A 24,341-nucleotide genomic window follows, 5' to 3' on the forward strand; every position below is an offset into this window, starting at 1 on the left:
TCTTTTTATTTCTGAGTTGTAATAAGTCATTAAAAATAAGCATCTATGCTCCTTTTTTTAGTACAGTTAATCACAACTATTTTTTGCTTCAATTCATTTCTGAGTAGTTTTTTATATAGTTTTTTTCTTTTCAGCTATATTTATTTTTTTTCTTTTTATTTCTCAGTTGTAATAAGTCATTAAAAATAAGCATCTATGCTCATTTTTTAGTAAAGTTAATCATAACTATTTTTTCTTCTATTTATTTTTGAATTGTAATAAGTCATTAAAAATAAGCATCTATGCTCATATTTTAGTAAAGTTAATCACAACTATTTTCTTTTCTTTTTATTTCTGAGTTGTAATAAGTCATTAAAAATAAGCATCTATGCTCCTTTTTTAGTACAGTTAATCACAACTATTTTATCTTCTTTTTATTTCTGAGTAGTTTTCTATATAGTTTTTTTTCTTTTCAGCTATATTTATTTTTTTTCTTTTTATTTCTCAGTTGCAATAAGTCATTAAAAATAAAAAAGAGGCGCAATGCTTGTTAATTTTCTTCAAGCCTTTCGGAATAGTGTCAACTGTACTGCACATAGCTCTGTGCAGTCTACCGTATTCCTCAAGGCTTGAAGCTAACCAACGTGCATGAGCATTGGGCCTCTTCATCATCGTCTCTGCACTCAGGGCTTATAAACAGCTGCGAGTGCCTCTCGCTTGGCGAGGTGGGACTAAAAAAATAGCTGCAGGAAGAATCAAAATAAAATAAAATAAAAATAAAAAAAGTGCCACCTAAAGGGCTACCACAGCCTGAATACGACTAGAAACCTAACAATGGGCCAGGATTCAGGGCCGCAATAGGCCCAATAGGCCCACATGCACATATAGTGTGTTTAGGCCCGTAAGCCTACATTTGAGAGGAGCTCGAGAGGGCATCGGGACTGGGGCTTATAAACCACTCTCGAGCTCCCTCAGCTAGCGAGGTAGGACTAAACTTTCGTGCCGCGACGCGGGCAGCACATGGTCTTTAGTCCCGATTGGTGGCACCAACCGGAACTAAAGGGGGGGCATTGGTACCGGTTCGTGGCACCAACCGGTACCAAAGGCCTTCGTTTCCTGCCCTTTGGGCTGCTGAAAAGAGGCCTTTGGTCCCGGTTGGTGGCACCAGCCGGGACTAAAGGGGGGTATTGGTCCCGGTTGGTGCCACCAACCGGGACCAAAGCTTCTGCTATATATACAGCACTTAGCGTGACTTCGATCTCTCCTGCTCCACTCCCGTCGCCGCACGTCTCTGCCGCCACCTCGCCATCGCCGCCCCGCCCCGACGCCGTCGCAGCCCCGCCCCGCCACGCCCCGACACCGTCGCCGCCCCGCACCGCCCCACGCCATCGCCGCCCGCGCTGCCCCGATCGACGTCGCCGCCCTGGCCCGCGCCGCCTCGACGCCGTCGCCGCCCCGCTACGCACCTCGGCGTCGCCTTCGCCGTCGCCGTCGCCGGCCGTACGTGAGCACCTCGCCGTCGCCTTCGCCGGCCGTAATTTAGATTTAATTAGATTTTTTTGTTAGATTTAATTAGATTTTTTTGTTAGGTTAGATGTGTAGTAATTTAGATATGTAGTTCATAGATTTTTTTGTTAGATTAGATTTTTTTGTTAGATTAGATGTGTAGTAATTAATTTGTTTATATTATGTTAGATTTTTTTGTTAGATTAATTAGATTTTTTTGTTAGATTAGATGTGTGTAGTAATTTAGATATGTAGTTCATAGATTTTTTTGTTAGATTAGATTTTTTTGTTAGATTAGATGTGTAGTAATTAATTTGTTTATATTATGTTAGATTTTTTTGTTAGATTAATTAGATTTTTTTTGTTAGATTAGATGTGTGTAGTAATTTAGATATGTAGTTCATAGATTTTTTTGTTAGATTAGATTTTTTTGTTAGATTAGATGTGTATTACTTAATTTTGTTCATAGAATTTTAATGATTTTTTTGTTCATAGTATTTAGAAAAAGGAAAAAAATAAGAAGTAGTTTATATATAGTTGAACTAGGTAGTTGATTTAATAAACTAATTTATTTTACTATATATAGAAGTAGTTTGTTTTTAGTAAGTACTACTTATTTATTTATAGTAAGTGCTTAGTAGTTAAACTAGATAGTTGATTTAATTAATAAAACTACTTTTATTTAACTATATATAGAAGTAGTTGCCGCATCGACGTCAGCGATGCCTATCCCGCATCCTCGTCGTCGTCGACTCGGCGGTGGAGGCCTGCTTGATCAGGGCCATGTTCGGGACTGGGCTCCGCCGGCCTGGTATTGGGAGGTGCTACCTTCCGGGGGACGTAGGTTGGTGAGGAGGCAACCCGTTGTTGACCCGATCCTTGTTTGGTGACGGTCGCGTGGGCCAGTGACGGTGGTGAGGCATACGGACACTGCGGAGGTGGTACGTCACCGTGTCAGCGAGGAGGACGAACATGTCCGTCGCTATATGGTTGCATTGGAGGGCAGATTCGACAATACCTAGCAGGTTCTTCAGGGATCTCACTGGAGCTATGATCCTGTGATGGTTCCTTATCTTTGGGTGTCCACCGCCCGCGTCGATACCCGTCGGGCGCTACGGTTCTAGTTGTATTAGTGGTAATATTCGACGATGTACGGACACCAAGAGATGATGTACTTTTGCTTATAATTATTGAATGCATGCTAATTTGAATACTATACTTTATTTTATGATTTGGTTTTGCTTATTGAATGCTCATATTGGATAAGTTCTCCTTCATTCCCGTGTGCTAGACAATTTGATATAATAATGCATTCGGGAATGAAAGGAGGAGCTACGTACATCGATCATCGATAGTCAACCCGTGATTAATAATAATGATCTAGTTTAATATTTGAATTATGAATGTAGGCTGGAAATGTCGTACTCATCGGACGATGAAAACCGCCCGGGGGAGTGCGGCTGGTGCCACGACGACCGAGGTATCTGCGACAGGTTCATTGTGCTGGACGAAGATCGTCGCTTCAGCATTAAGCTCGAGGAGACCTTCGATGTTCATACGGTACGCAACCGACGATAATAGTTTTTTTTCGTAATTACTCATGACTTCAACTATTTTAATCATGACAATATTTTTCATCTTTTCCAATTCGACTAGCTTATCCCATGCTTTGCAAGACGCTGTCTTGGAGAGGATGGGTTTTGAAGACCATGAAAGTTTCGAAACCAAAAAAATTATTCTAAGTACCCATCATGGTGTGAATTTTCAAGTAAAACTGTACAATGCTCAGAGTGTAATCCATTTTGGTTGCAAAAATTGGGAAGCACTTTGCAAGATGTATGGTTTTGATGAGGGTATGCTTGTTACCATGGATCTTCGTGATCCTACAATCGAGCAAGAGAGACCTACGATTTTCGTCCTTGTGGATACACCTCCAATTCTTCCCCCATGTGAGCTTAACATAGTTATTAAGTAATTTATATTATTTATTTCAAAATAGTTGACAACTTATTCTCCATTGACAGCTTATTTTCATTCTTCAAAGAATGTGCGGAAGATGGTAGACAGAACCTACTACACCGAAGGCTCCGAACTAACTTATCAGGAGAAAAATCATCTGGTCGCATTTTGTACTGATCTTGAGAATTACAATGTCTACAATCGAACTCCTCAACATTATGGTCAATACGTGCCACTAGTGCACGTGTTGAACTACGGTAACTACCATGGAGATACCCTGGTAAGATTTTTTACTATTACAACATCCGTGCATCTTTTTGCACATTTCTAAAACTAGTACATCATATCATTGCTAACTATGAAGTTATTACTATGTTTTTCAACAGATAATCCCGAATGATTGTGTGCCTCATCTGATGTATACACACGGTAGCCTTCATGTTTTAAACATACAACCAGGTCGTCCTACGAATCTCAACTGTCCATACCGGGTTTCTAAAAAAAGTGGAGACATAACAATCAAAGAATGGAAAAAAATGTATGGACAGTCGTAAGGAGCTTCTTGGAAGCAACATTCAGCGAAGGGCAAAAGTTAGAGACAGGATGATCGTCATTCTTCATAATGGAGAGTCAGGGTCTATATTGTTTTATGCTATTTTACCTTAAGGGTGTTTAGGTCCTAACTGATACTGATGATCATGTGTTAAGAACAATTATGTAGGGTTGGGTTCGATGACTATGAGGATGATGATCGTATGACTCATTATTAATAACGAGTAGAAGTTGAATGATGATGCATGATTAGTATAGGACGAGTACTTGTTATTATATATGCTGACGTATGCGAGCATGCATGAGTTATTATATCAGCGGGTAAAATAAACATATATAGCAGCAGCGTTGGTAAACCAAGGACGAAGATATAAGAGAGGACACTTCTCTCTATTAGCTAGCTAATATAACAACCTAAAAATAACCCCCATTACCCTCTCCCAGTCATCTAGGCAAGAGAATTGCATCAAGTACAGATTATCTTCTAGTGGTCTGATCTTTACCTCTTGAGCTAGATCCCAGGCCACTCTCATGTTCCTATAGAACCAATATTTGATGTATGTTTTCTCTGTGTGAACCCTAGCCAGTGCCATCCAGCGCGTCGCTTCCTTCAGCAGCGCGGTGTCTTCCACCACAACATCAACCATATCATCTTCTTTCAGGCCAAGTTCCTCCATCATCGCAGCCAGATCGGACGCAGCCGTACTCGATCCAGATGCGGTCGAATCCATCATGCACTTGCTCGAGGTTTGAGTTCCGCGAGCGGTAGGTCCCAAGAAGTCGCCACCTGCCCCACGGGTCGCTGCGGCCCAGGGCCTCAGCGATTGCCGGCAAGGAGTGAACAGCCGGGGAGAAGAGATCCCTACGGTGTCGACGTCGCTGTCGCCCGAGGGGAGATAAACCCTAATGTGAGGGGACTCTAAGCGAAATTTGCACAAGCAGCAGAGTTGAAATTTAGCTACTTCTTGAGTTGACATCCTTTATGTTTGTATGAATGGGCTGGGCTGGGGCTTGAGAGGTTTATTTGATGTATTGGTGGAGTCTTTTCCGTTGGTGTGAACACAATTTTATTGTGCAAGTTCCATGTGCATTTTACTTATGGTGAGCACTACACTGGGAATGCTACAACCTAGAATGTGTTTGGTTTAGAAAAGGTGAATTAGATGTAATGAAATTACACACTTCCAGCACTCTTCCATTTGTAAGTATGATGCAACAAGCCACCTACTGAAAACAACCGAAATCGGAATCAAAATTCAAACCAACGGATGATAATTCAGATTTGGTAGCAATTTCATGAGAACTCAATCGCAAGAATCAGCACTTGCGTGCAGAAAGAAGCAACGATCTGTGGTGGGTGCTTTAGGGGAAGTATCAGGTGATGCAACACTAACATGCTCCCACTTTGAAAAAAAAAATCTAGGCGTGTAAAAAAAATTCAATTTTTTTGTATGGATGTTTACAAGACACGTCTAAACCAATGAAAAATTCGGATCGAAATTCGAAATACAGAAAGAGATACAAAAACGATAAATCTAGCATTTGAAATACTGAAAGGACAAAAATAAAAACTCGGCACTATCCATGCCAGATTTGTCTTTCCATTTCTCTTGGATTTCAAATTTTTACTTGAATATTTAGGAGCTGTACATACATGTCTTTTTTTGACACATTTAAATTTGATATTTTTTTTTGAAATGTGAGCATTCTAGTGCTGGTAACACTAGATATTTTCCCGGGTGCTTCAAGTGCCGCCATGAATTCTCTGGTTTTGAAGCTTGGCTGCCTACTTCCTCACAAGCATGCTTCGTTTTTTTAACCAGACATAACCCCTTTCCATCACTCAACATAACGGAAATACGTCAGTTCCAACAACGTAACAAAGGAAGCATGCTTCGGTTAATTGAGAATATAATTAGAACGTTGATTAATTGCGAAGCGAGGAAGTAATTAGCAATGATATTTCATTTTCCTTTCTCCTGTAGAAGGGTGCAGCTAGCGTGACGTGTCTTGGAAAAATATGATGCATATATTTATAACTTGATTCAGTTATCTGGGCAACATTACTACTCCCTTCGCTCCAAAATAGATGATTTGAATTTATACAAAGTTAGTACAAAGTCGAGTCATCTATTTTAGAATGGAGGGAGTATTTTGTTGCTTCATCTATAAAGCAGGGCGAAAGCCTATTTCAAAGGCACCATTACTATTTTTTTGAGAGTACGACGAGCATATTGCATTTGCATAACAATTTTTCCTGTATAGAAGACAGAAAAAGAGTTTACAAGATATTTCTTCAATAGAACGCTGCCAGGTAGTGTTGCAAAAAATAAAAGAAGGAACTGGGTATCTTTATACTTTTTTTTTGATAAAGGGCAATTTTATTAATTCAAAGTGTAGCATCAAATGGATACAAAATATTATGAGTAACACCCGGCCTCTGTATAACTAGGATGCACACAGCCAAATCCGAAAGTCCGACCAAAAAAATCATCAAATAAAAACCGACAAAACGTCAACAGTAGAGTCCTATAGACCGACACTATGCCTATGCCGAAGGAGGTCGTGGGTCGATCCGAAGGTTATGCTGCCACCCATATCGGGAAAAAACCTCCATACCCACCTGCTTCAATCGCGTACACACCGCCTTGAACATCGATTGGTACTCCTGTCGTTGTAGAATAGATCACGTACGTAGCGAGTGCGTACACCGGAAAATAACCTACAAAGAAGAAGCATTTTTTCATTGAAAATCAAATCATTTCTACATAGCCAAAGCGACCAAATTAAGACATACGCTCCCACCCTTATTAGCATTTTGAAACTATTTGGAATACCGTCCAACCAATGACCAAAAATATTGGCAACACTTGTGGGTGGATGCAAATTTGACGCTGTTTGGATGACTGACCACGTAAAACGTGCAAACTTGCATTGAAAAAAGAGGTGTTTGATTGTCTCGTCATGAGTACAAAAACAACACTTCTTACTCCCTTGCCAGTTGCGTCGTGCGAGGTTGTCTTTAGTTAACACAACTCCCTACAAAGATACCACATGAATATTTTCACTTTTAGTGGAATCTTGGACTTTCAGATTTTCTTGTTATCACTGACAGGTACTTCAGAATGTGTGAGCGCACGGCACATAGAGTCTATAGTGAAAAACCCAAATGTAGTAAGGTTCCAGCGAAACACATCACGGCCTTCTGTCAGGTTAATCGAATCCAACCTGGATAAAAGATTATGCCATGACACAAGCCGGGGGCCAATCAAATCCCGTCTGAACAAAATATTCGGTGGGGATGAATTGAGCACCTGCGCAATAGTATTATAACTTCAACATATTTTTTGCGATTACATAGGCAACATTATTATGAAGCTATACTGAAAAAAACAAAATCTAATACTCCCTCCGTTCCTAAATATAAGTCTTTGGAGAGATTCCATTATGAACCACATACGGATATATATAGATGCATTTTAGAATGTAGATTCATTTATTTTGCTCCATATGTAGTCCATAATAAAATCTCTACAAAGACTTAGGCCTCTTTTGGTTCATAGGATAGGATTATCGTAGGAATAGGAATCTTGTAGGAAATGAGATGACATGTATCTCAAATCCTATGAGTAGGAATAGGAAACAAGATGTCATTTGGTTGACACCAAAGGAATTTTTCCATTGAGTCTAGGCTCATTTTTATTTTCCTATGAAATGTGGAGGATAGGAACCAATCCTATATAGGAATAGGAATCCATTCCTATGAACCAAAGGGCTCTAAAGAAAAAAATCCTATAAGAATCCTATCCTCTAGAATTCCTATGAAATTCCTCCAAACCAAAAGAGGCCTTATATTTAGGAACGGAGGAAGTACTTGAACTTCAAAAGTGGAGTACTAATAATTCTTCAGACTTCAAGAACTTGATCAGAGCTACCAAATGATGCAAGTCGGCATTAGTCTTCCTTGCACGAACTTTGAATTATCGACTCAGCATTGTTGGTATCAGATCGACCTAGTGGATGCCTTGAAGAACACCTCCATGTCGCGCCGAACTCTCCGCACTTCCTTGCTACCTGATACTTGATTTTTTTTAAACTACTGCGAAACTTTACCGGGCTACTATGAAACTCCACTGAAACGGATTTTGTTCAGACTTTACTGAAACTTTAAAACCGTAATAATCCTTTTGGTCCATATTAATTGTCGTTGGTTCAGTACAACTTTGCCAATGTTGTACTAATATAGATCAGAGGGAGTAGTAATTTTTTGGATTTTTTTTCTAACGGAATTCTTCGGACTTGGGACTTCAAAGGACTTATCAGAGTTACCATGGACGCAAGTCAGCATCAGTCTTCCTTGCACGAGCTTCGAATTCTCGGCTCAGCATTGTTTGTGTGAGATCGACCTAGCTAGTGCAGGCCTTTAAGAAGACCCCGGTATTTTCGCACGTCGCCGCCGAGCTCTACGTACTGCAGCCGCATGAAGACCTGCAGCGCGCGCACGCCGGCGGCAGCTGCTAGGCGAGGGCTCCCCAGCGGCGGATGGAAGCCGAGGTAATCGGCGATGTGCTCCAACCTCAGTGGCATGTGCGGGCAGCCGGCCGCCATCGTGGCCACATCATAGACCTGGTCGCCGAGGTAACGCCGCACGGCGCCGTTGAACCCGGCCACGTCTCGCGGCAGCGGGGCACCGCCGGTGACAATTTTGAGCAGGTACGCGACGTGATAAGCCCCAGCGTAGGTGATCCAACTCCGCGACCGCCCACGCTGAGCGCCGACCAAGCCGGATTCAAACAGCTTCTTGCTTAGCATGTCGGCGCTGACGCCGTGGTCGCGTAGCGCGCCGACGTCGAGCCCGCGGCCGGCGAGGTACGCGAGGGAGTTCTCGTCGTGCGGGTCGGCCAGGGGGCGGAAGTCGCAGAGGTTGAACTCCCAGGCGTCGAGGTACCCGCCGTCGCTGTCGTAGAGAGCGATGCCGAGCTGGAGCGGCTTCAGGTCGTCCACGTTGGCCTTCACGAGAGCGTAGCGCTGCTCGGTGGTGAGGGCGTTCTGGTCCTGGTCGGGGTGGTGGACAACGCCCGGGTAGTGCAGGGCGATGGCGACGTACTGGGCGTTCCTGGCGACGTGGCGGAGGTTGGCCGATTCGTACTTGAAGTTGGACGCCCGCACGGAGCGCACAGGGACCGGCGACGACGGCCATACCGGCGACATTGGTGCATGGTAGAAGTACGCCGGGGACTGCATCGGGAACGCGTAGTGGAAAGGTGGCGGCGGCGGCGGCGGAAACATTGGAAACATACCGGCGGCCGAGTTCATGCCGATCGATGCCTCTAATCAACCAGAGAAGCTTGTAGCTCTGCGTTCGCATTATAAGGAAGGAGAGGGAGTGGAGTCGCAGTCGTAGTCGGACGAGGAAGGATATTGCGGTGGTGGGACACGGACCGGCTGCAATTCAGAGAAGCTAAGCAGCGTGGGTCATCAGAATTCGTTACGGTAGTCCTGAAGTGGTACGGTACTTCCGTAAAAAGAATCTCCTGGAGTTGTTTCTGGTAGCACACTGAATAAGAAAAAAGTTTTCCTGATTGAACAAAGATCTGCCTCAAAACATAAGCAGCGAAATAGTACGGGCCTATTTTTGGATTTTCAAAGCTACGCGTGCAAAATAATTGTCACGCTCAATATGCGACCCTATCCAAAAGGAACTCGAAGGTCCCATCAAGGATAGACCCGCATATTGAAACGCTTTTGCAAGGTGGATATCGTTACATCAACATTACATAATAGATGAGGATACATACAAGAGGCATACAATGCCACACGAATACAACATCACAATACATAAGAGTATCATCCGATTACGGATGAATCACAAATAGAAACTTAAACGACATCCACCATGCTAGCCCAGGCTGCCGACCTGGAACCTATCCCATGATCGAAGAAGCAGAAGAAGAACTCAACGCAAGCAAGCATCGCTCTCGCGTCATGATCATCGAATAACATGTACCTGCAACTGTTGTTGTAGTAATCTGTGAGCCACGAGGACTCAGCAATCCCATTACCATGGGTATCAAGACTAGCAAAGCTTAAAGGGAAAGGAAGGGGTAAAGTGGTGAGGCTGCAGCAGCGGCTAAGCATGATATGATGGCTAACATACGCAAATAAGAGCGAGAAGAGAGCAAGCGGAACGGTCGTCAACTAGTAATGATCAAGAAGTGATCCTGAACTCCTACTTACGCCAAACATAACCCAGAAACCGTGTTTCCTTCCCGGACTCCGCCGAAAAGAGACCATCACGGCTACACACGCGGTTGATGCATTTTAAATCGGATCTGGTGTCAAGTTATCTACAACCGGACATTAACAAATTCCCATCTGCCTATAACCGCAGGCACGGCTTTCGAAAGATTATACCCTGCAGGGGTGTCCCAACTTAGCCCATGACAAGCTCTCGCGATCAACGAAGGAATAGACCTTCTCCCAGGAGGACCCGATCAGACTCGGAATCCTGATTTACAAGACATTTCGACAATGGTAAAAAAGACCAGCAAAGCCGCCCGCTGTGCCGACAAATCCCGATAGGAGCTGCACATATCTCGTTCTCAGGGCACACCGGATTGTCCAAACTTCCGGTAGGCCAGCCCAGAGTTGCCCCTGGTGGCCACCGGCGGCTGATAGGTTGGACCAACACTCACAACGAGCACTGGCCCGGGGGGGATAAAATAAAGATGACCCTTGAGAGCGCGACTCCCAAGGGAAAAAGGGCTAGGTGAGGCAAATGGTAAAACCAAGGTTGGGCCTTGCTGGAGGAGTTTTATTCAAAGCGAACTGTCAAGGGGGTCCCATAAATCACCCGACCGCGTAAGGAACGCAAAATCCGGGAACATAACACCGGTATGACGGAAACTAGGGCGGCAAGAGTGGAACGAAACACCAGGCAAGAGGCCGAGTCTTCCACCCTTTACCAAATATATAGATGCATTAATAATATAAGAGATATTGTGATATCCCAACCAAAATTCTGTCCACCATGGAGCAATCTTCAACTTCACCTGCAACTAGCAACGTTATAACAGGGCTGAGCAAAGCGGTAACATAGCCAAACAGTGGTTTGCATAGGAAAGGTGTCAAAGGTTAGAGGTTCTTGGCAATTTGGGAGGCTTGATGAGCATAAGATAGGTAACGCAGCAAAGCGATAGAACGAAGCAACTAGCATAGCAATGATAGTAGTGAGATCCAGGGTAGCGGTCATCTTGCCTAAAATCCCGCAAGGAAGAAGAATGAGCCCATGAAGAAGACGAACGGATGAAGCCGAACCAACCGTAGACAAACGAATTTTCACGATCGCAACGGAATAGGAACTATCGAAAAGAAGCACACAACAAGGTAAACACACCACACATGAACAAGGCATGATGCACAACAAGTATGATGCATGACAAAGCTACATGAAGCTACTCATGGCAAGAGATGAGGCAAACAAGAGCAACACATCAAGGCAAGTTTAAATGAGGCCGGGAACAACATATAACAATTCCGGTAAGTCCTCATATGCAAATTTCGAAGTTGGTCCAGATCTGAATAAACCTTATGTTCAAGTTGTTAAACAGCGAGTTAAGATGCACAAAGATGATCTACACGAGATTCTAGTCAAGTTACATATAAAATTCATTAGATTTGGAGCTACGGTCTAGAAGATATGAGCAAAACAAGTTAAACATGGCATTGATGCAAAATGCACTCAAGCATCAAGCAAACACCTCAAAACAAGGATGCAACATGATAATATGAAACTACATGCAAAATCAAGCAAGTTTCATATAGGGCACACTCAAAACGGAGCAACGGTTCAACACATGCACTATACAAGTTTGAAGGACAAGTTGTCCAAAACAGCAACTAGGCATATTGCAAGCATCAAAATAACATGCTACAGTACCACAATATGAAAATAAAAGGCATGGACATGATGTACAGGTAAAGCATAACAAAACATGAACACTGAGCTATCTCTAGAAATCACTAGAACATGCTCAAACACACATGGTAAGATTGCAAGTTATAACAATTTCAGACTTTGCAGAAAATAACATCACCATGCAATGTTTAGAGCTATCAAACAACATGTTACGGGAACTTATCATGGCAAACAAAGGCATGGAATGAATCTACTAAATGCATAGATCAAAAGTCCCTTACTAACCATAAGCCAAAAAGGATCAGAAAATATGATGGCACCCATATAAACATGGCAAGTTATAATACAGATTCAAACATGGCAGGAACATAATTATGAAGGCATGTAGATGAGCTTGTGCAACTCTCTACAGAGCAATACATGGCATGGAAAGGCAACCAACAGTAATAAGACATATTTTTGAAGCTAAGCATGGCAATAGCAAGTTCATAGGGTGCATGTAACACTAGCAACAATCATGGAAACAACTGAACTTAATGTTAACAGGCTGGCAACAACATTATGAAGCAACTTTAGAGCAAGATTACAACAAGCTACAGCAACCTATAAATGCAACCAGGGGCATGGATGGATAGAGGATGACATGTAGATCAAAACATGTTTATAGAACATCTCCAGATTATGCATAGAATGATTAGTAGCAACATGTTTATATAGCATCATGAAATAACAGATTCAGCCTAGCAAAACAACAACATCATGTACACTACTTAACAAGCTCGATTCACTCACCACAAGTCATTGTATGACAAGATAAGCATAGCATCATCAAGAAGATATGTTTATGAAACAAACCAAGTCAAGAACAAGTTCATGACATGCAAGGATCAACTATAGCAACCTTGACAAAATTGAATAACATGTAAACAATCTGCCAGTAAACATTTTGAAGCAAAAGTAGAGCACGAAAATGACATGCTAGACTACTCCATAATTTCAACCAAGGGCATGAATGGATAGACAATAACCACATGTTCAAAACACCCTTACTTAAGTATCCCCAAATATGCATGAATCTCTCTGTAGCATCAAGTTTACATGGCATCAAAATAACAGCAGAACAGGGACTAAAATCAGCAACATCATGATGCCTAGTTTGCATGCTTGTGCTAGTCACCACATTGATCACAAAAATACATGGTAAGCACCTCTGTAAAGAAGACATGGCATAGTTCAAAACACATGTAGACATCAACCTCATACGATGCACACATCAATCATGGCAAAAATGACAAATAAGCTCGTTCTGTTAACAGACAGCAGAAAACATCATGAAGCACTCTTACAACGATGATTCAGGCATCAAGATGAGCTCAAATGAATATGATGCAATGGAATGAAATGATGTACTCGTTGAGGCGAACAAATTGACATATTACACGCAAGAAACGGAGCTACAGATGCAGAGATATGATGCGTCGAACATGCCATGATAATGTAAAATAACTCGGGACTTAGCAGAATTTTGGACCTCGGGGAAAAGTCAACCGGTCGCGGATGACGAGGTCGGACGGGGATCTCGCCGAAGCTGGACGTGGTGGTGGCCGGAGAGGGGGGGAAGAGCTCGCCGGAGGAGGGGGAGTCGCCGGATCCGGCCCTCCCGCGGCCGGATCTGGCCGGGGGGAAGGCAAGGAGGCGCGGGAGAGGCGGCAGAGAGCCGGGGCGGCGCCGGCGAGCGCGCTCGGGCGACGGCCGGCAACCCGGCGGCGCCGGTCGGGGGCGGCCGGGGCGGAGCGACCCGGCAGCGTGGCGGCGCGAGGCCGCGCCGGAGGCGGGAGAGGCGTAGGCAGGACCGAGGCGCGGGGTCCGCGAGCTGCGGCGGCGGGCGGCCTCGGGGCACGGCGAGCGGAGGTCGCGGGGCGGCGCCGGCGACGAGGCGCGAGGCGGCGGCGCAGGGGAGGCCCGGCGAGGCAGGCGCGGGCCGGCGGCGCGCGGAACGGGCCCGGGGCGGCCCGAGGCGGGCTCCCCGTGGGCTCTGCGGGCCGCGGCGGAGGGAGAGACGGGGCGGACAGGTGGCAGCGCGCGATTCGTCGGGGCTAGCGGGGCGGACGTGTCCGGCCGTCGCGGACACGTCCGGCGGCGGCGAGGGGAAAATTAGGGTTCGGGGAAATGGACTGCGGGAATTTCGGAGGGGATCACATATTTATAGGTAGAGGGAGCTAGGAGTGTCCAAATGACGAGCGATTTTCGCCCACACGATCGTGATCGAACGACCGAGAGCATGGAGGGGAGTTAGATGGGTTTTAGGCCACTTTGGAAGGGGTGTTGGGCTGCAAAGAGAGAGGGGCTTTACGGTTACCCGGTTAACCGTTGGAGTACCAAACGAACTCCAAATGACACGAAACTTGATAGGCGGTCTACTGGTGCTATACCAAGGCCACTTGACAAGACTCGGTCCATTCCGAGAAAGTTTAACACCCACTCACAACAGGAGACAAAAGGGGAACACCGAAGGGCATAGGAGTGCCGGATTGCAAAACGGACAACGGGGAAAATGCTCGGATGCATGAGACGAACACGTATGCAAAATGAAATGCACATGATGACATGATAAAATGCAACACGCAAGCAAATGACATGGCAACGACGACGAATAACTGGCAGACACCTGGCGCATCGGATCCGGGGCGTTACAACACTCCTCCACTAACAAGAGATCTCGTCCCGGGATCTTAGGACCGGGACGGAAGAGAAAAGGGATGAGGTGAAGCAAGAACTAAAGAGAAGAAGCAAAGAATCGAGAGCACTCGAGAATAAGAGGAGAACGACGAGAATGACGAGAATCTAAAACTCACGGAATTAGATAGACAATGAAACCACTCCGGTTAGAACGAGATAACAAGTGAATAAGACTGAAAGAATTTAGGCAGCACTCCGGTTGAAAATGGAAGGAAAAGAACATGAACTAGAGAGGATGGAATGATACTTGATGAAGACATGACACAAAACCTCCGGAAAGAATTGGAAGAGAATTGAATGAAAAGAATTTAGAAGGAAGGATTGAACTGAGTTGTTGAGAAAATTCAACAACGAAAAGAATAAGCTTGTCGTGGACTTATGGATAACATCTCAGAAATTAAGAGGTGATAACCAGCCACAAACGGAAATGATTGAATAGCTGAGAAGAACGAAGGAATGCAAAACTGCACTTCAAAAGAATACAGAGAATTAATTACACTTCGAGACACTAGAAGAAAAGATGCTTGAACTCCACCAACAAGAATCTTGATGAACACTTGAAGAGTGAATTGAAACATGAAGAACCACCGTGAAGAACTTCGGTAAAATAAAGGATGATGAGATAGAATCCAAGGATGGAAAGAATAAGATTAAGGCCTTGCGATGATTTAGATGGAGGTTTCGACGAAATGACCGAGGAAAATTGAACTCCGAAAAAGAAAAGATGAAAACACTTGTAATTAGAATTTATTCATCAAGAACAAACTCTGAAGGAATGGATTACTCACTTGGATGAAATAAGAATAAGATTTATTATATGCTTATCCTTCATCAAATTAAATTGATGACAAGCAATGGATTTTTCATACTACTTATTCTTCTTGAAAAGGATTGAGAAATGACATATCACAAACTTGAGAAGGTCTTCATGAACCACCGGTAGGATTGAAAAGAACGAATGAATTAAAATTATAATCAAGGAAAAGAATCTTGAACGAACCACCGTAATAATTAGAAAAAATGACCGATGAAAGAGAAAGAATCATCGGGAAGAATTAGACGATGAAATATGCCTGAGGGGATTTAGATGCAAAAGGACAAAAAGATCATGAGCTGATTAAAGAACACTTGAATGAAGCACCGGGATAAATAGAGAACAATAATTGGAACGATGGCCTCCGGTGAAAAGAAACGGGAAAACAACTTCTAACAAACTCCGAATGGGTAAGAAAACAATATCTGACAAACTGAAATAATTCGAGAGGATGATATGAAGCTAGAATGATGAATCTTCGAGAGGACGAGAAAGATTTAGAGGAAAAACTCTTCTTCGGTCTTCAAAAGACGACGGGAAACACCACCAATATTATTGAGGTACTCCGGGAGAACGAAAAGCGAAGAGGTTGAGGCAACAAAGGAAAATGATTTGAAATCGATCTTGGAAAAGCATTTGACTGATGAAATTCATTCTTACGTCACACTTGAAAAGAATTTGGAATAGCTCCGGGAAAATTAGAAGAGTCAGGTAAGATCCTGGAAAAAGACCTGTGGGTTAGGGCCCACTGAAGAGAAAACACCGTTGGAAAGGATTGTTGAAGAGATAGATGATGCACTGGAACAATTGGAATATTAGAATGAGGTGTCAATCTCGAATTAATTCGAACATAGACGAATCTCCTGAGATGTCTTGAACTCCGGAATGATTGAATGGCGAGAGGCAAAGGAGCAAGGAGAACACTTGATCCAAAGAAAAGAATACGATCAACACCGAAAAACTTGAATTGAATCCACCGAAGAGGAAAAAGAGATGAAGAATGACGAATGAGACGAGAATTCACCAGTTGAAACAATTGACGAAAGACTGAAGAGGCTCCGCACGAATGAAGTTGATGGTCGAAAGAGATTCAGGCTCCGGGAAGAAGAGGGTGGGAGGGCGGGAAAACAAAATCAACTTGAAAGGGGAAAACGATGAATATCTTGAAGAGAAAAAACACTGGTTGAAATCATTGAGGAAGGAAGGCAAAGACTTCGCACGAGTAGAATGGATACTCGATTACGGACTCAGGTTCCGAGAAGAAGAAAGGTGGGAGGGTGGGAAAAGAAAACAACTGAGGATTGAACTCAAAGATGAAGAGGCTCGAGTCGACTTGACGAGAAATGCACCGAATGAAAAGAGAAGAGAACCAACGAACGAAAAAAACTAACCGCGTGAACCTAAAGAAAATTTGAAGGGGAAGAGGAGTAATTCAAAACACCTACGTCAAGATTCCTGACCAGAGCGACGAAGGGGCTGAGGAGTAAAAAGAATTCCTACTCTTCGATATAACTAGACTCTGAAAATAGTTTTCTTGTAGACTCAACAACGGCCAAACTACACGATCAATCAAGGGGGCTCCTATGGTCGGTCGAGGCTCTGATACCAACTTGTCACGCCCAATATGCGACCCTATCCAAAAGGAACTCGAAGGTCCCACCAAGGATAGATCCGCATATTGAAACGCTTTTGCAAGGTGGATATCATTACATCAACATTACATAATAGATGGGGATACATACAAGAGGCATACAATGCCACACGAATACAACATCACAATACATAAGAGCATCATCCGACTACGGATTAATCACAAACAGAAACTCAAACGACATCCACCCTGCTAGCCCAGGCTGCCGACCTGGAACCTATCCCCTGATCGAAGAAGCAGAAGAAGAACTCAATGCAAGCAAGCATCGCTCTCGCATCATGATCATCGAATAACCTGTACCTGCAACTGTTGTTGTAGTAATCTGTGAGCCACGAGGACTCAGCAATCCCATTACCATGGGTATCAAGACTAGGAAAGCTTAAAGGGAAAGGAAGGGGTAAAGTGGTGAGGCTGTAGCAGCGGCTAAGCATGATATGGTGGCTAACATACGCAAATAAGAGCGAGAAGAGAGCAAGCGGAACGGTCGTCAACTAGTAATGATCAAGAAGTGATCCTGAACTCCTACTTACGCCAAACATAACCCAGAAACCGTGTTTCCTTCCCGGACTCTGCCGAAAAGAGACCATCACGGCTACACACGCGGTTGATGCGTTTTAAATCGGATCTGGTGTCAAGTTATCTACAACCGGACATTAACAAATTCCCATCTGCCTATAACCGCAGGCACGGCTTTCGAAAGATTATACCCTGCAGGGGTGTCCCAACTTAGCCCATGACAAGCTCTCGCGATCAACGAAGGAATAGACCTTCTCCCAGGAGGACCCGATCAGACTCGGAATCCCGGTTTACAAGACATTTCGACAATGGTAAAAAAGACCAGCAAAGCCGCCCGCTGTGCCGACAAATCCCGATAGGAGCTGCACATATCTCGTTCTCAGGGCACACCAGATTGTCCAAACTTCTGGTAGGCCAACCCAGAGTTGCCCCTTGTGGCCACCGGCGGCTGATAGGTTGGACCAACACTCACAACGAGCATTGGCCCGGGGGGGGGGATAAAATAAAGATGACCCTTGAGAGCGCGACTCCCAAGGGAAAAGGGCTAGGTGAGGCAAATGGTAAAACCAAGGTTGGGCCTTGCTGGAGGAGTTTTATTCAAAGCGAACTATCAAGGGGGTCCCATAAATCACCCGACCGCGTAAGGAACGCAAAATCCGGGAACATAACACCGGTATGACGGAAACTAGGGCGGCAAGAGTGGAACGAAACACCAGGCAAAAGGCCGAGTCTTCCACCCTTTACCAAGTATATAGATGCATTAATAATATAAGAGATATTGTGATATCCCAACCAAAATCCTGTCCACCATGGAGCAATCTTCAACTTCACCTGCAACTAGCAACGCTATAAGAGGGCTGAGCAAAGCGGTAACATAGCCAACAATGGTTTGCATAGGAAAGGTGTCAAAGGTTAGAGGTTCATGGCAATTTGGGAGGCTTGATGAGCATAAGATAGGTAACGCAGCAAAGCGATAGAACGAAGCAACTAGCATAGCAATGATAGTAGTGAGATCCAGGGTAGCGGTCATCTTGCCTGAAATCCCGCAAGGAAGAAGAATGAGTCCATGAAGAAGACGAACGGATGAAGCCGAACCAACCGTAGACGAACGAATCCTCACGATCGCAACGGAATAGGAACTATCGAAAAGAAGCACACAACAAGGTAAACACACCACACATGAACAAGGCATGATGCACAACAAGTATGATGCATGACAAAGCTACATGAAGCTACTCATGGCAAGAGATGAGGCAAACAAGAGCAACACATCAAGGCAAGTTTAAATGAGGCCGGGAACAACATATAACAATTCCGGTAAGTCCTCATATGCAAATTTCGAAGTTGGTCCAGATCTGAATAAACCTTATGTTCAAGTTGTTAAACAGCGAGTTAAGATGCACAAAGATGATCTACACGAGATTCTAGTCAAGTTACATATAAAATTCATTAGATTTGGAGCTACGGTCTAGAAGATATGAGCAAAACAAGTTAAACATGGCATTGATGCAAAATGCACTCAAGCATCAAGCAAACACCTCAAAACAAGGATGCAACATGATAATATGAAACTACATGCAAAATCAAGCAAGTTTCATATAGGGCACACTCAAAACGGAGCAACGGTTCAACACATGCACTATACAAGTTTGAAGGACAAGTTGTCCAAAACAGCAACTAGGCATATTGCAAGCATCAAAATAACATGCTACAGTACCACAATATGAAAATAAAAGGCATGGACATGATGTACAGGTAAAGCATAACAAAACATGAACACTGAGCTATCTCTAGAAATCACTAGAACATGCTCAAACACACATGGTAAGATTGCAAGTTATAACAATTTCAGACTTTGCGGAAAATAACATCACCATGCAATGTTTAGAGCTATCAAACAACATGTTACAGGAACTTATCATGGCAAACAAAGGCATGGCATGAATCTACTAAATGCATAGATCAAAAGTCCCTTACTAACCATAAGCCAAAAAGGATCAAAAAATATGATGGCACCCATATAAACATGGCAAGTTATAATACAGATTCAAACATGGCAGGAACATAATTATGAAGGCATGTAGATGAGCTTGTGCAACTCTCTACAGAGCAATACATGGCATGGAAAGGCAACCAACAGTAAGAAGACATATTTGTGAAGCTAAGCATGGCAATAGCAAGTTCATAGGATGCATGTAACACTAGCAACAATCATGGAAACAACTGAACTTAATGTTAACAGGCTGACAACAACATTATGAAGCAACTTTAGAGCAAGATTACAACAAGCTACAACAACCTATAAATGCAACCAGGGGCATGGATGGATAGAGAATGACATGTAGATCAAAACATGTTTATAGAACATCTCCAGATTATGCATAGAATGATTAGTAGCAACATGTTTATATAGCATCATGAAATAACAGATTCAGCCTAGCAAAACAGCAACATCATGTACACTACTTAACAAGCTCGATTCACTCACCACAAGTCATTGCATGATAAGATAAGCATAGCATCATCAAGAAGACATGTTTATGAAACAAACCAAGTCAAGAACAAGTTCATGGCATGCAAGGATCAACTATATCAATCTTGGTAAAATTGAATAACATGTAAACAATCTGCCAGGAAACATTTTGAAGTAAAAGTAGAGCACGAAAATGACATGCTAGACTACTCCATAATTTCAACCAAGGGCATGAATGGATATACAATAACCACATGTTCAAAACACCCTTACTGAAGTATCTCCAAATATGCATGGATCTCTCTGTAGCATCAAGTTTACATGGCATCAAAATAACAGCAGAACAGGGACTAAAATCAGCAACATCACGATGCCTAGTTTGCATGCTTTTGCTAGTCAGCACATTGATCACAAAAATACATGGTAAGCACCTCTGTAAAGAAGACATGGCATAGTTCAAAATACATGTAGACATCAACCTCATAGGATGCACACATCAATCATGGCAAAAATGACAAATGAGCTCGTTCTCTTAAAAGACAGCAGAAAACATCATGATGCACTCTTACAACAATGATTCAGGCATCAAGATGAGTTCAAATGAATATGATGCAATGGAATGAAATGATGTACTCGTTAAGACGAACAAATTGACATATTACACGCATGAAATGGAGCTACAGATGCAGAGATATGATGCGTCAAACATGCCATGATAATGTAAAATAACTCGGGACTTCGCAGAATTTTGGACCTCGGGGAAAAGTCAACCGGCCGCGGATGACGAGGTCGGACGGGGATCTCGCTGGAGCTGGACGTGGTGGTGGGCGGAGAGGGGGGGAAGAGCTCGCCGGAGGAGGGGGAGTCGCCGGATCCGGCCCTCCCGCGGCCGGATCTGGCCGGGGGGAAGGCAAGGAGGCGCGGGAGAGGCGGCCGGGAGCCGGGGCGGAGGCCGGCAACCGCGGCGGCGCCGGTCGGGGGCGGCCGGGGCGGAGCGACCGGCAGCGCGGCAGCGCGAGGCCGCGCCGGAGGCGGGAGAGGCGGAGGCAGGACCGAGGCGCGGGGTCTGCGAGCTGCGGCGGCTGGCGGCCTCGGGGCGCGGCGAGCGGGAGGCCGCGGGGCGGCGCCGGCAACGAGGCGCGAGGTGGCGGCGCAGGGGAGGCCCGGCGAGGCAGGCGCGGGCCGGCGGCGCGCGGAACGGGCCTGGGGCGTCCCGGGGCAGGCTCCCCGTGGGCTCTGCGGGCCGCGGCGGAGGGAGAGACGGGGCAGACAGGTGGCGGCGCGCGATTCGTCGGGGCTAGCGGGGCGGACGTGTCCGGCCGTCGCGGACACGTCCGGCGGCAGCGAGGGGAAAATTAGGGTTCGGGGAAATGGACTGCGGGAATTTCGGAGGGGATCACATATTTATAGGTAGAGGGAGCTAGGAGTGTCCAAATGAGGAGCGGTTTTCGCCCACACGATCGTGATCGAATGACCGAGAGCATGGAGGGGAGTTAGATGGGTTTTGGGCCACTTTGGAAGGGGTGTTGGGCTGCAAAGAGAGAGGGGCTTTACGGTTACCCGGTTAACCGTTGGAGTGCCAAATGAACTCCAAATGGCACGAAACTTGACAGGTGGTCTATCGGTGCTATACCAAGGCCACTTGACAAGACTCGGTCCATTCCGAGAAAGTTTAACACCCACTCACAACAGGAGACAAAAGGGGAACGCCGGAGGGCATAGGAGTGCCGGATTGCAAAACGGACAACGGGGAAAATGCTCGGATGCATGAGACGAACACGTATGCAAAATGAAATGCACATGATGACATGATAAAATGCAACACGCAAGCAAATGACATGGCAACGACGACGAATAACTGGCAGACACCTGGCGCATCGGATCCGGGGCGTTACAATAATGAGCCTTGAGTCCACTGGATACGGGGAAAAAACTATTTTGTATCTGAGCAAGTAATGGCATGTTGTTCCAAGGACAAGGAGCGGAGTGAATGTCCGTCGCTTTTACAAGGCTAGCACTGAACAATCCATGAAAACGTGAGGATCCTGAACATTGAGTATGTCCGCCAACCTGGTTGCAAGCATGAGACCAAAAGTCTCAGCTTGAAGAGAAGAAGAAGCAGGAGGGGACATTGTCGCAAGACTCCAATTCCCGCCTGTTTAGATCAGAGTGAATTTGTTGTATGTGATCGTCATTTTGAACCTGAATGAAGACTCCAATTCCCGCCTGTTTAGAGGTGTTAGCTGGCTATATTTCTCGTGTAGTGTCACCGAAGATTGTGTTGCTTGTAAAAGAGTCCAGATTTTGTATTGCCGGCCGCACCAGTTGGTCATGTAAGCAATGCGCACCATGACCTTCAGCAGGGTCTTCCTAATTTGGTTCCTTCTATAATTACGTTTGCCACTGCATACACCTGAGAGGGCCTACAATATTTTCTAGCAAAGTGAGCATTGTGTCGAGATCCAAAGGCACCACAAAAAAGTACATACATTAGAAACATTAATATCTAGACGTCCTGAGTTAAGAAAAGTTTGGATCATGACAGAAATAAAATGACTAGTTACAGCAAGGATTTCTATTTTAATAAACCATGGAGAGCAAAACCGGGTTGCTTATTAGAGAAAGGAGAAAGGAAAATCATGTGCATTTCATCCTCTGTATTTCCGCACCCGGAGCAATTTTCATTTATGTGTTTAGAGAATTTACTTACTCTCTTACCCTTAGGAAACGATTTCTTGAAAAGCCTCCAAGCAAATGTTTATACCGTAGCGCCATGAGTTTGTCTGGCCAAACTTGGTTTATAAGAGCAATGGTTTGTGGATGAACCTCTTTCGGCTGTTGTCTAGCCGACAACTCAAGGTTGTTGAAACATTGTTTATATGTACTTTTGAAGGAGAATATATTTTTAGTTTCCACATCAAAGCAGCAACTGCAATTATAGGAGTCTGAAGAATATTATTAGCTATCTCAAGAGTGAACAGAGAGTAAATCAGATCAGCATTTCAAGCCTTTTGATTTGGCTACCAAAGATCTTTAACAAGAATTTATTGCATTTTTTTGGAATAGGATGACGTTTCCTTGCTCGACAGAGAACATAAGATAAGAATGTGTGCATAGCATCTTAATAATGCTTTTTTTGCAAATGTCTTTAGTTCCTTTCAAGAAGACTGAAAATATCTTACTAGTCCCTCCGTTCCTAAATATAAGTCTCTTTAGAGATTCCAATGCAGACTATATACGGAGCAGAATGAGTGAATCTAAATTTTAAAATATGTCTATGTACATCCATATGTAGTTTGTATTGGAATCTCTAAAAAGATTTATCTTTAGGAACGAAGGGAGTAGATAGTAAGGTTTATACATGTGGTGGACTGCCAATCCTTATAGTTCGATGAACATATTTATCCATTGAAGAAAAAAAGAAGATATTACTAATTATGTGCCATATATGCATATCCAAGTTGCCACAATGGAATTCCTTAACTTCTGGTTAATGGAGGTATATGGTTATGTTCTGGAGTAAAACATATCCTTAAATGTTTGTGTTGCATGTTGTTATTGGCTTTGACAACAAAAATATCATTTCATTAGCACCTAACTTTGTTGGATGGAAGATTACATGTTTAATAATCAATACAAATTGTAAGCTCCCTAGCAAATGTTGGCTCCTGGTAAGGGAGGGAAAATCTGTTGTGTTGTGTTGTGTGTTTGGGGTCCACTCAAGTATATTGATTTATGTAAAAACATAGGAGATCAGTCCACTGCGCGCATCATATTCCACGTAGCATGAGCAAAAAAACAACCCAATTTAGCTGAAACATAGAACAAAGCAACCGATTGTAGCAGTCCACTTAAAAAGTTGAGTTTTTTACTCAGGATTGTAGGGCGGCGCAGCAAAGCGCGTGTCACCCTCTAGTTACTATGAAGAGTTACTAAAAAAACAAAATCTAATACTTGAACTTCAAAAGCGTAGTACTCCTACTAATTCTCCAGACTTCAAGAACTTGATAAGAGAGCTTCCAAAGGACGCAAGTCGGCATCAGTCTTGCTTGCACGAACTTTGGATTCTCGACTCAGCATTGCTGGTGTCAGATCAACCTAGTGGATGCCTTGAAGAACACCTCGGTACCTCTCCAAGTGGCCGCCGAACTCTCGGTACTTCCTTGCTACCTGATGCATGATTTTTCTTTTTGAAAACTATGAAACTTTACTGAAACGGAATTTTCGGACTTCA

The 24,341-nt window shown here is 44.1% G+C and overlaps 1 protein-coding gene across 1 annotated transcript; it reads right to left on the bottom strand.

The window, feature by feature from the left end:
• Nucleotides 1-7,832: 7,832 nt before the first annotated feature.
• On the bottom strand, nt 7,833-9,317 carry LOC123094446 (probable CCR4-associated factor 1 homolog 11). The gene has a single exon (XM_044516452.1). It carries the CDS (start codon nt 9,310-9,312, stop codon nt 8,407-8,409), a length of 906 nt encoding a protein of 301 aa, XP_044372387.1. The 5' UTR covers nt 9,313-9,317; the 3' UTR covers nt 7,833-8,406.
• Between the last annotated feature and the right edge of the window lie 15,024 nt (nt 9,318-24,341).

This window comes from Triticum aestivum, chromosome 4B (genome assembly GCF_018294505.1).
Source record: "Triticum aestivum cultivar Chinese Spring chromosome 4B, IWGSC CS RefSeq v2.1, whole genome shotgun sequence".
Lineage (NCBI taxonomy): Eukaryota > Viridiplantae > Streptophyta > Magnoliopsida > Poales > Poaceae > Triticum > Triticum aestivum.

Coding starts and splice junctions, on each gene's coding strand:
- LOC123094446 (XM_044516452.1), bottom strand. CDS start 9,312: ATGAACTCGGCCGCCGGTATGTTTCCAATGTTTCCGCCGCCGCCGCCG.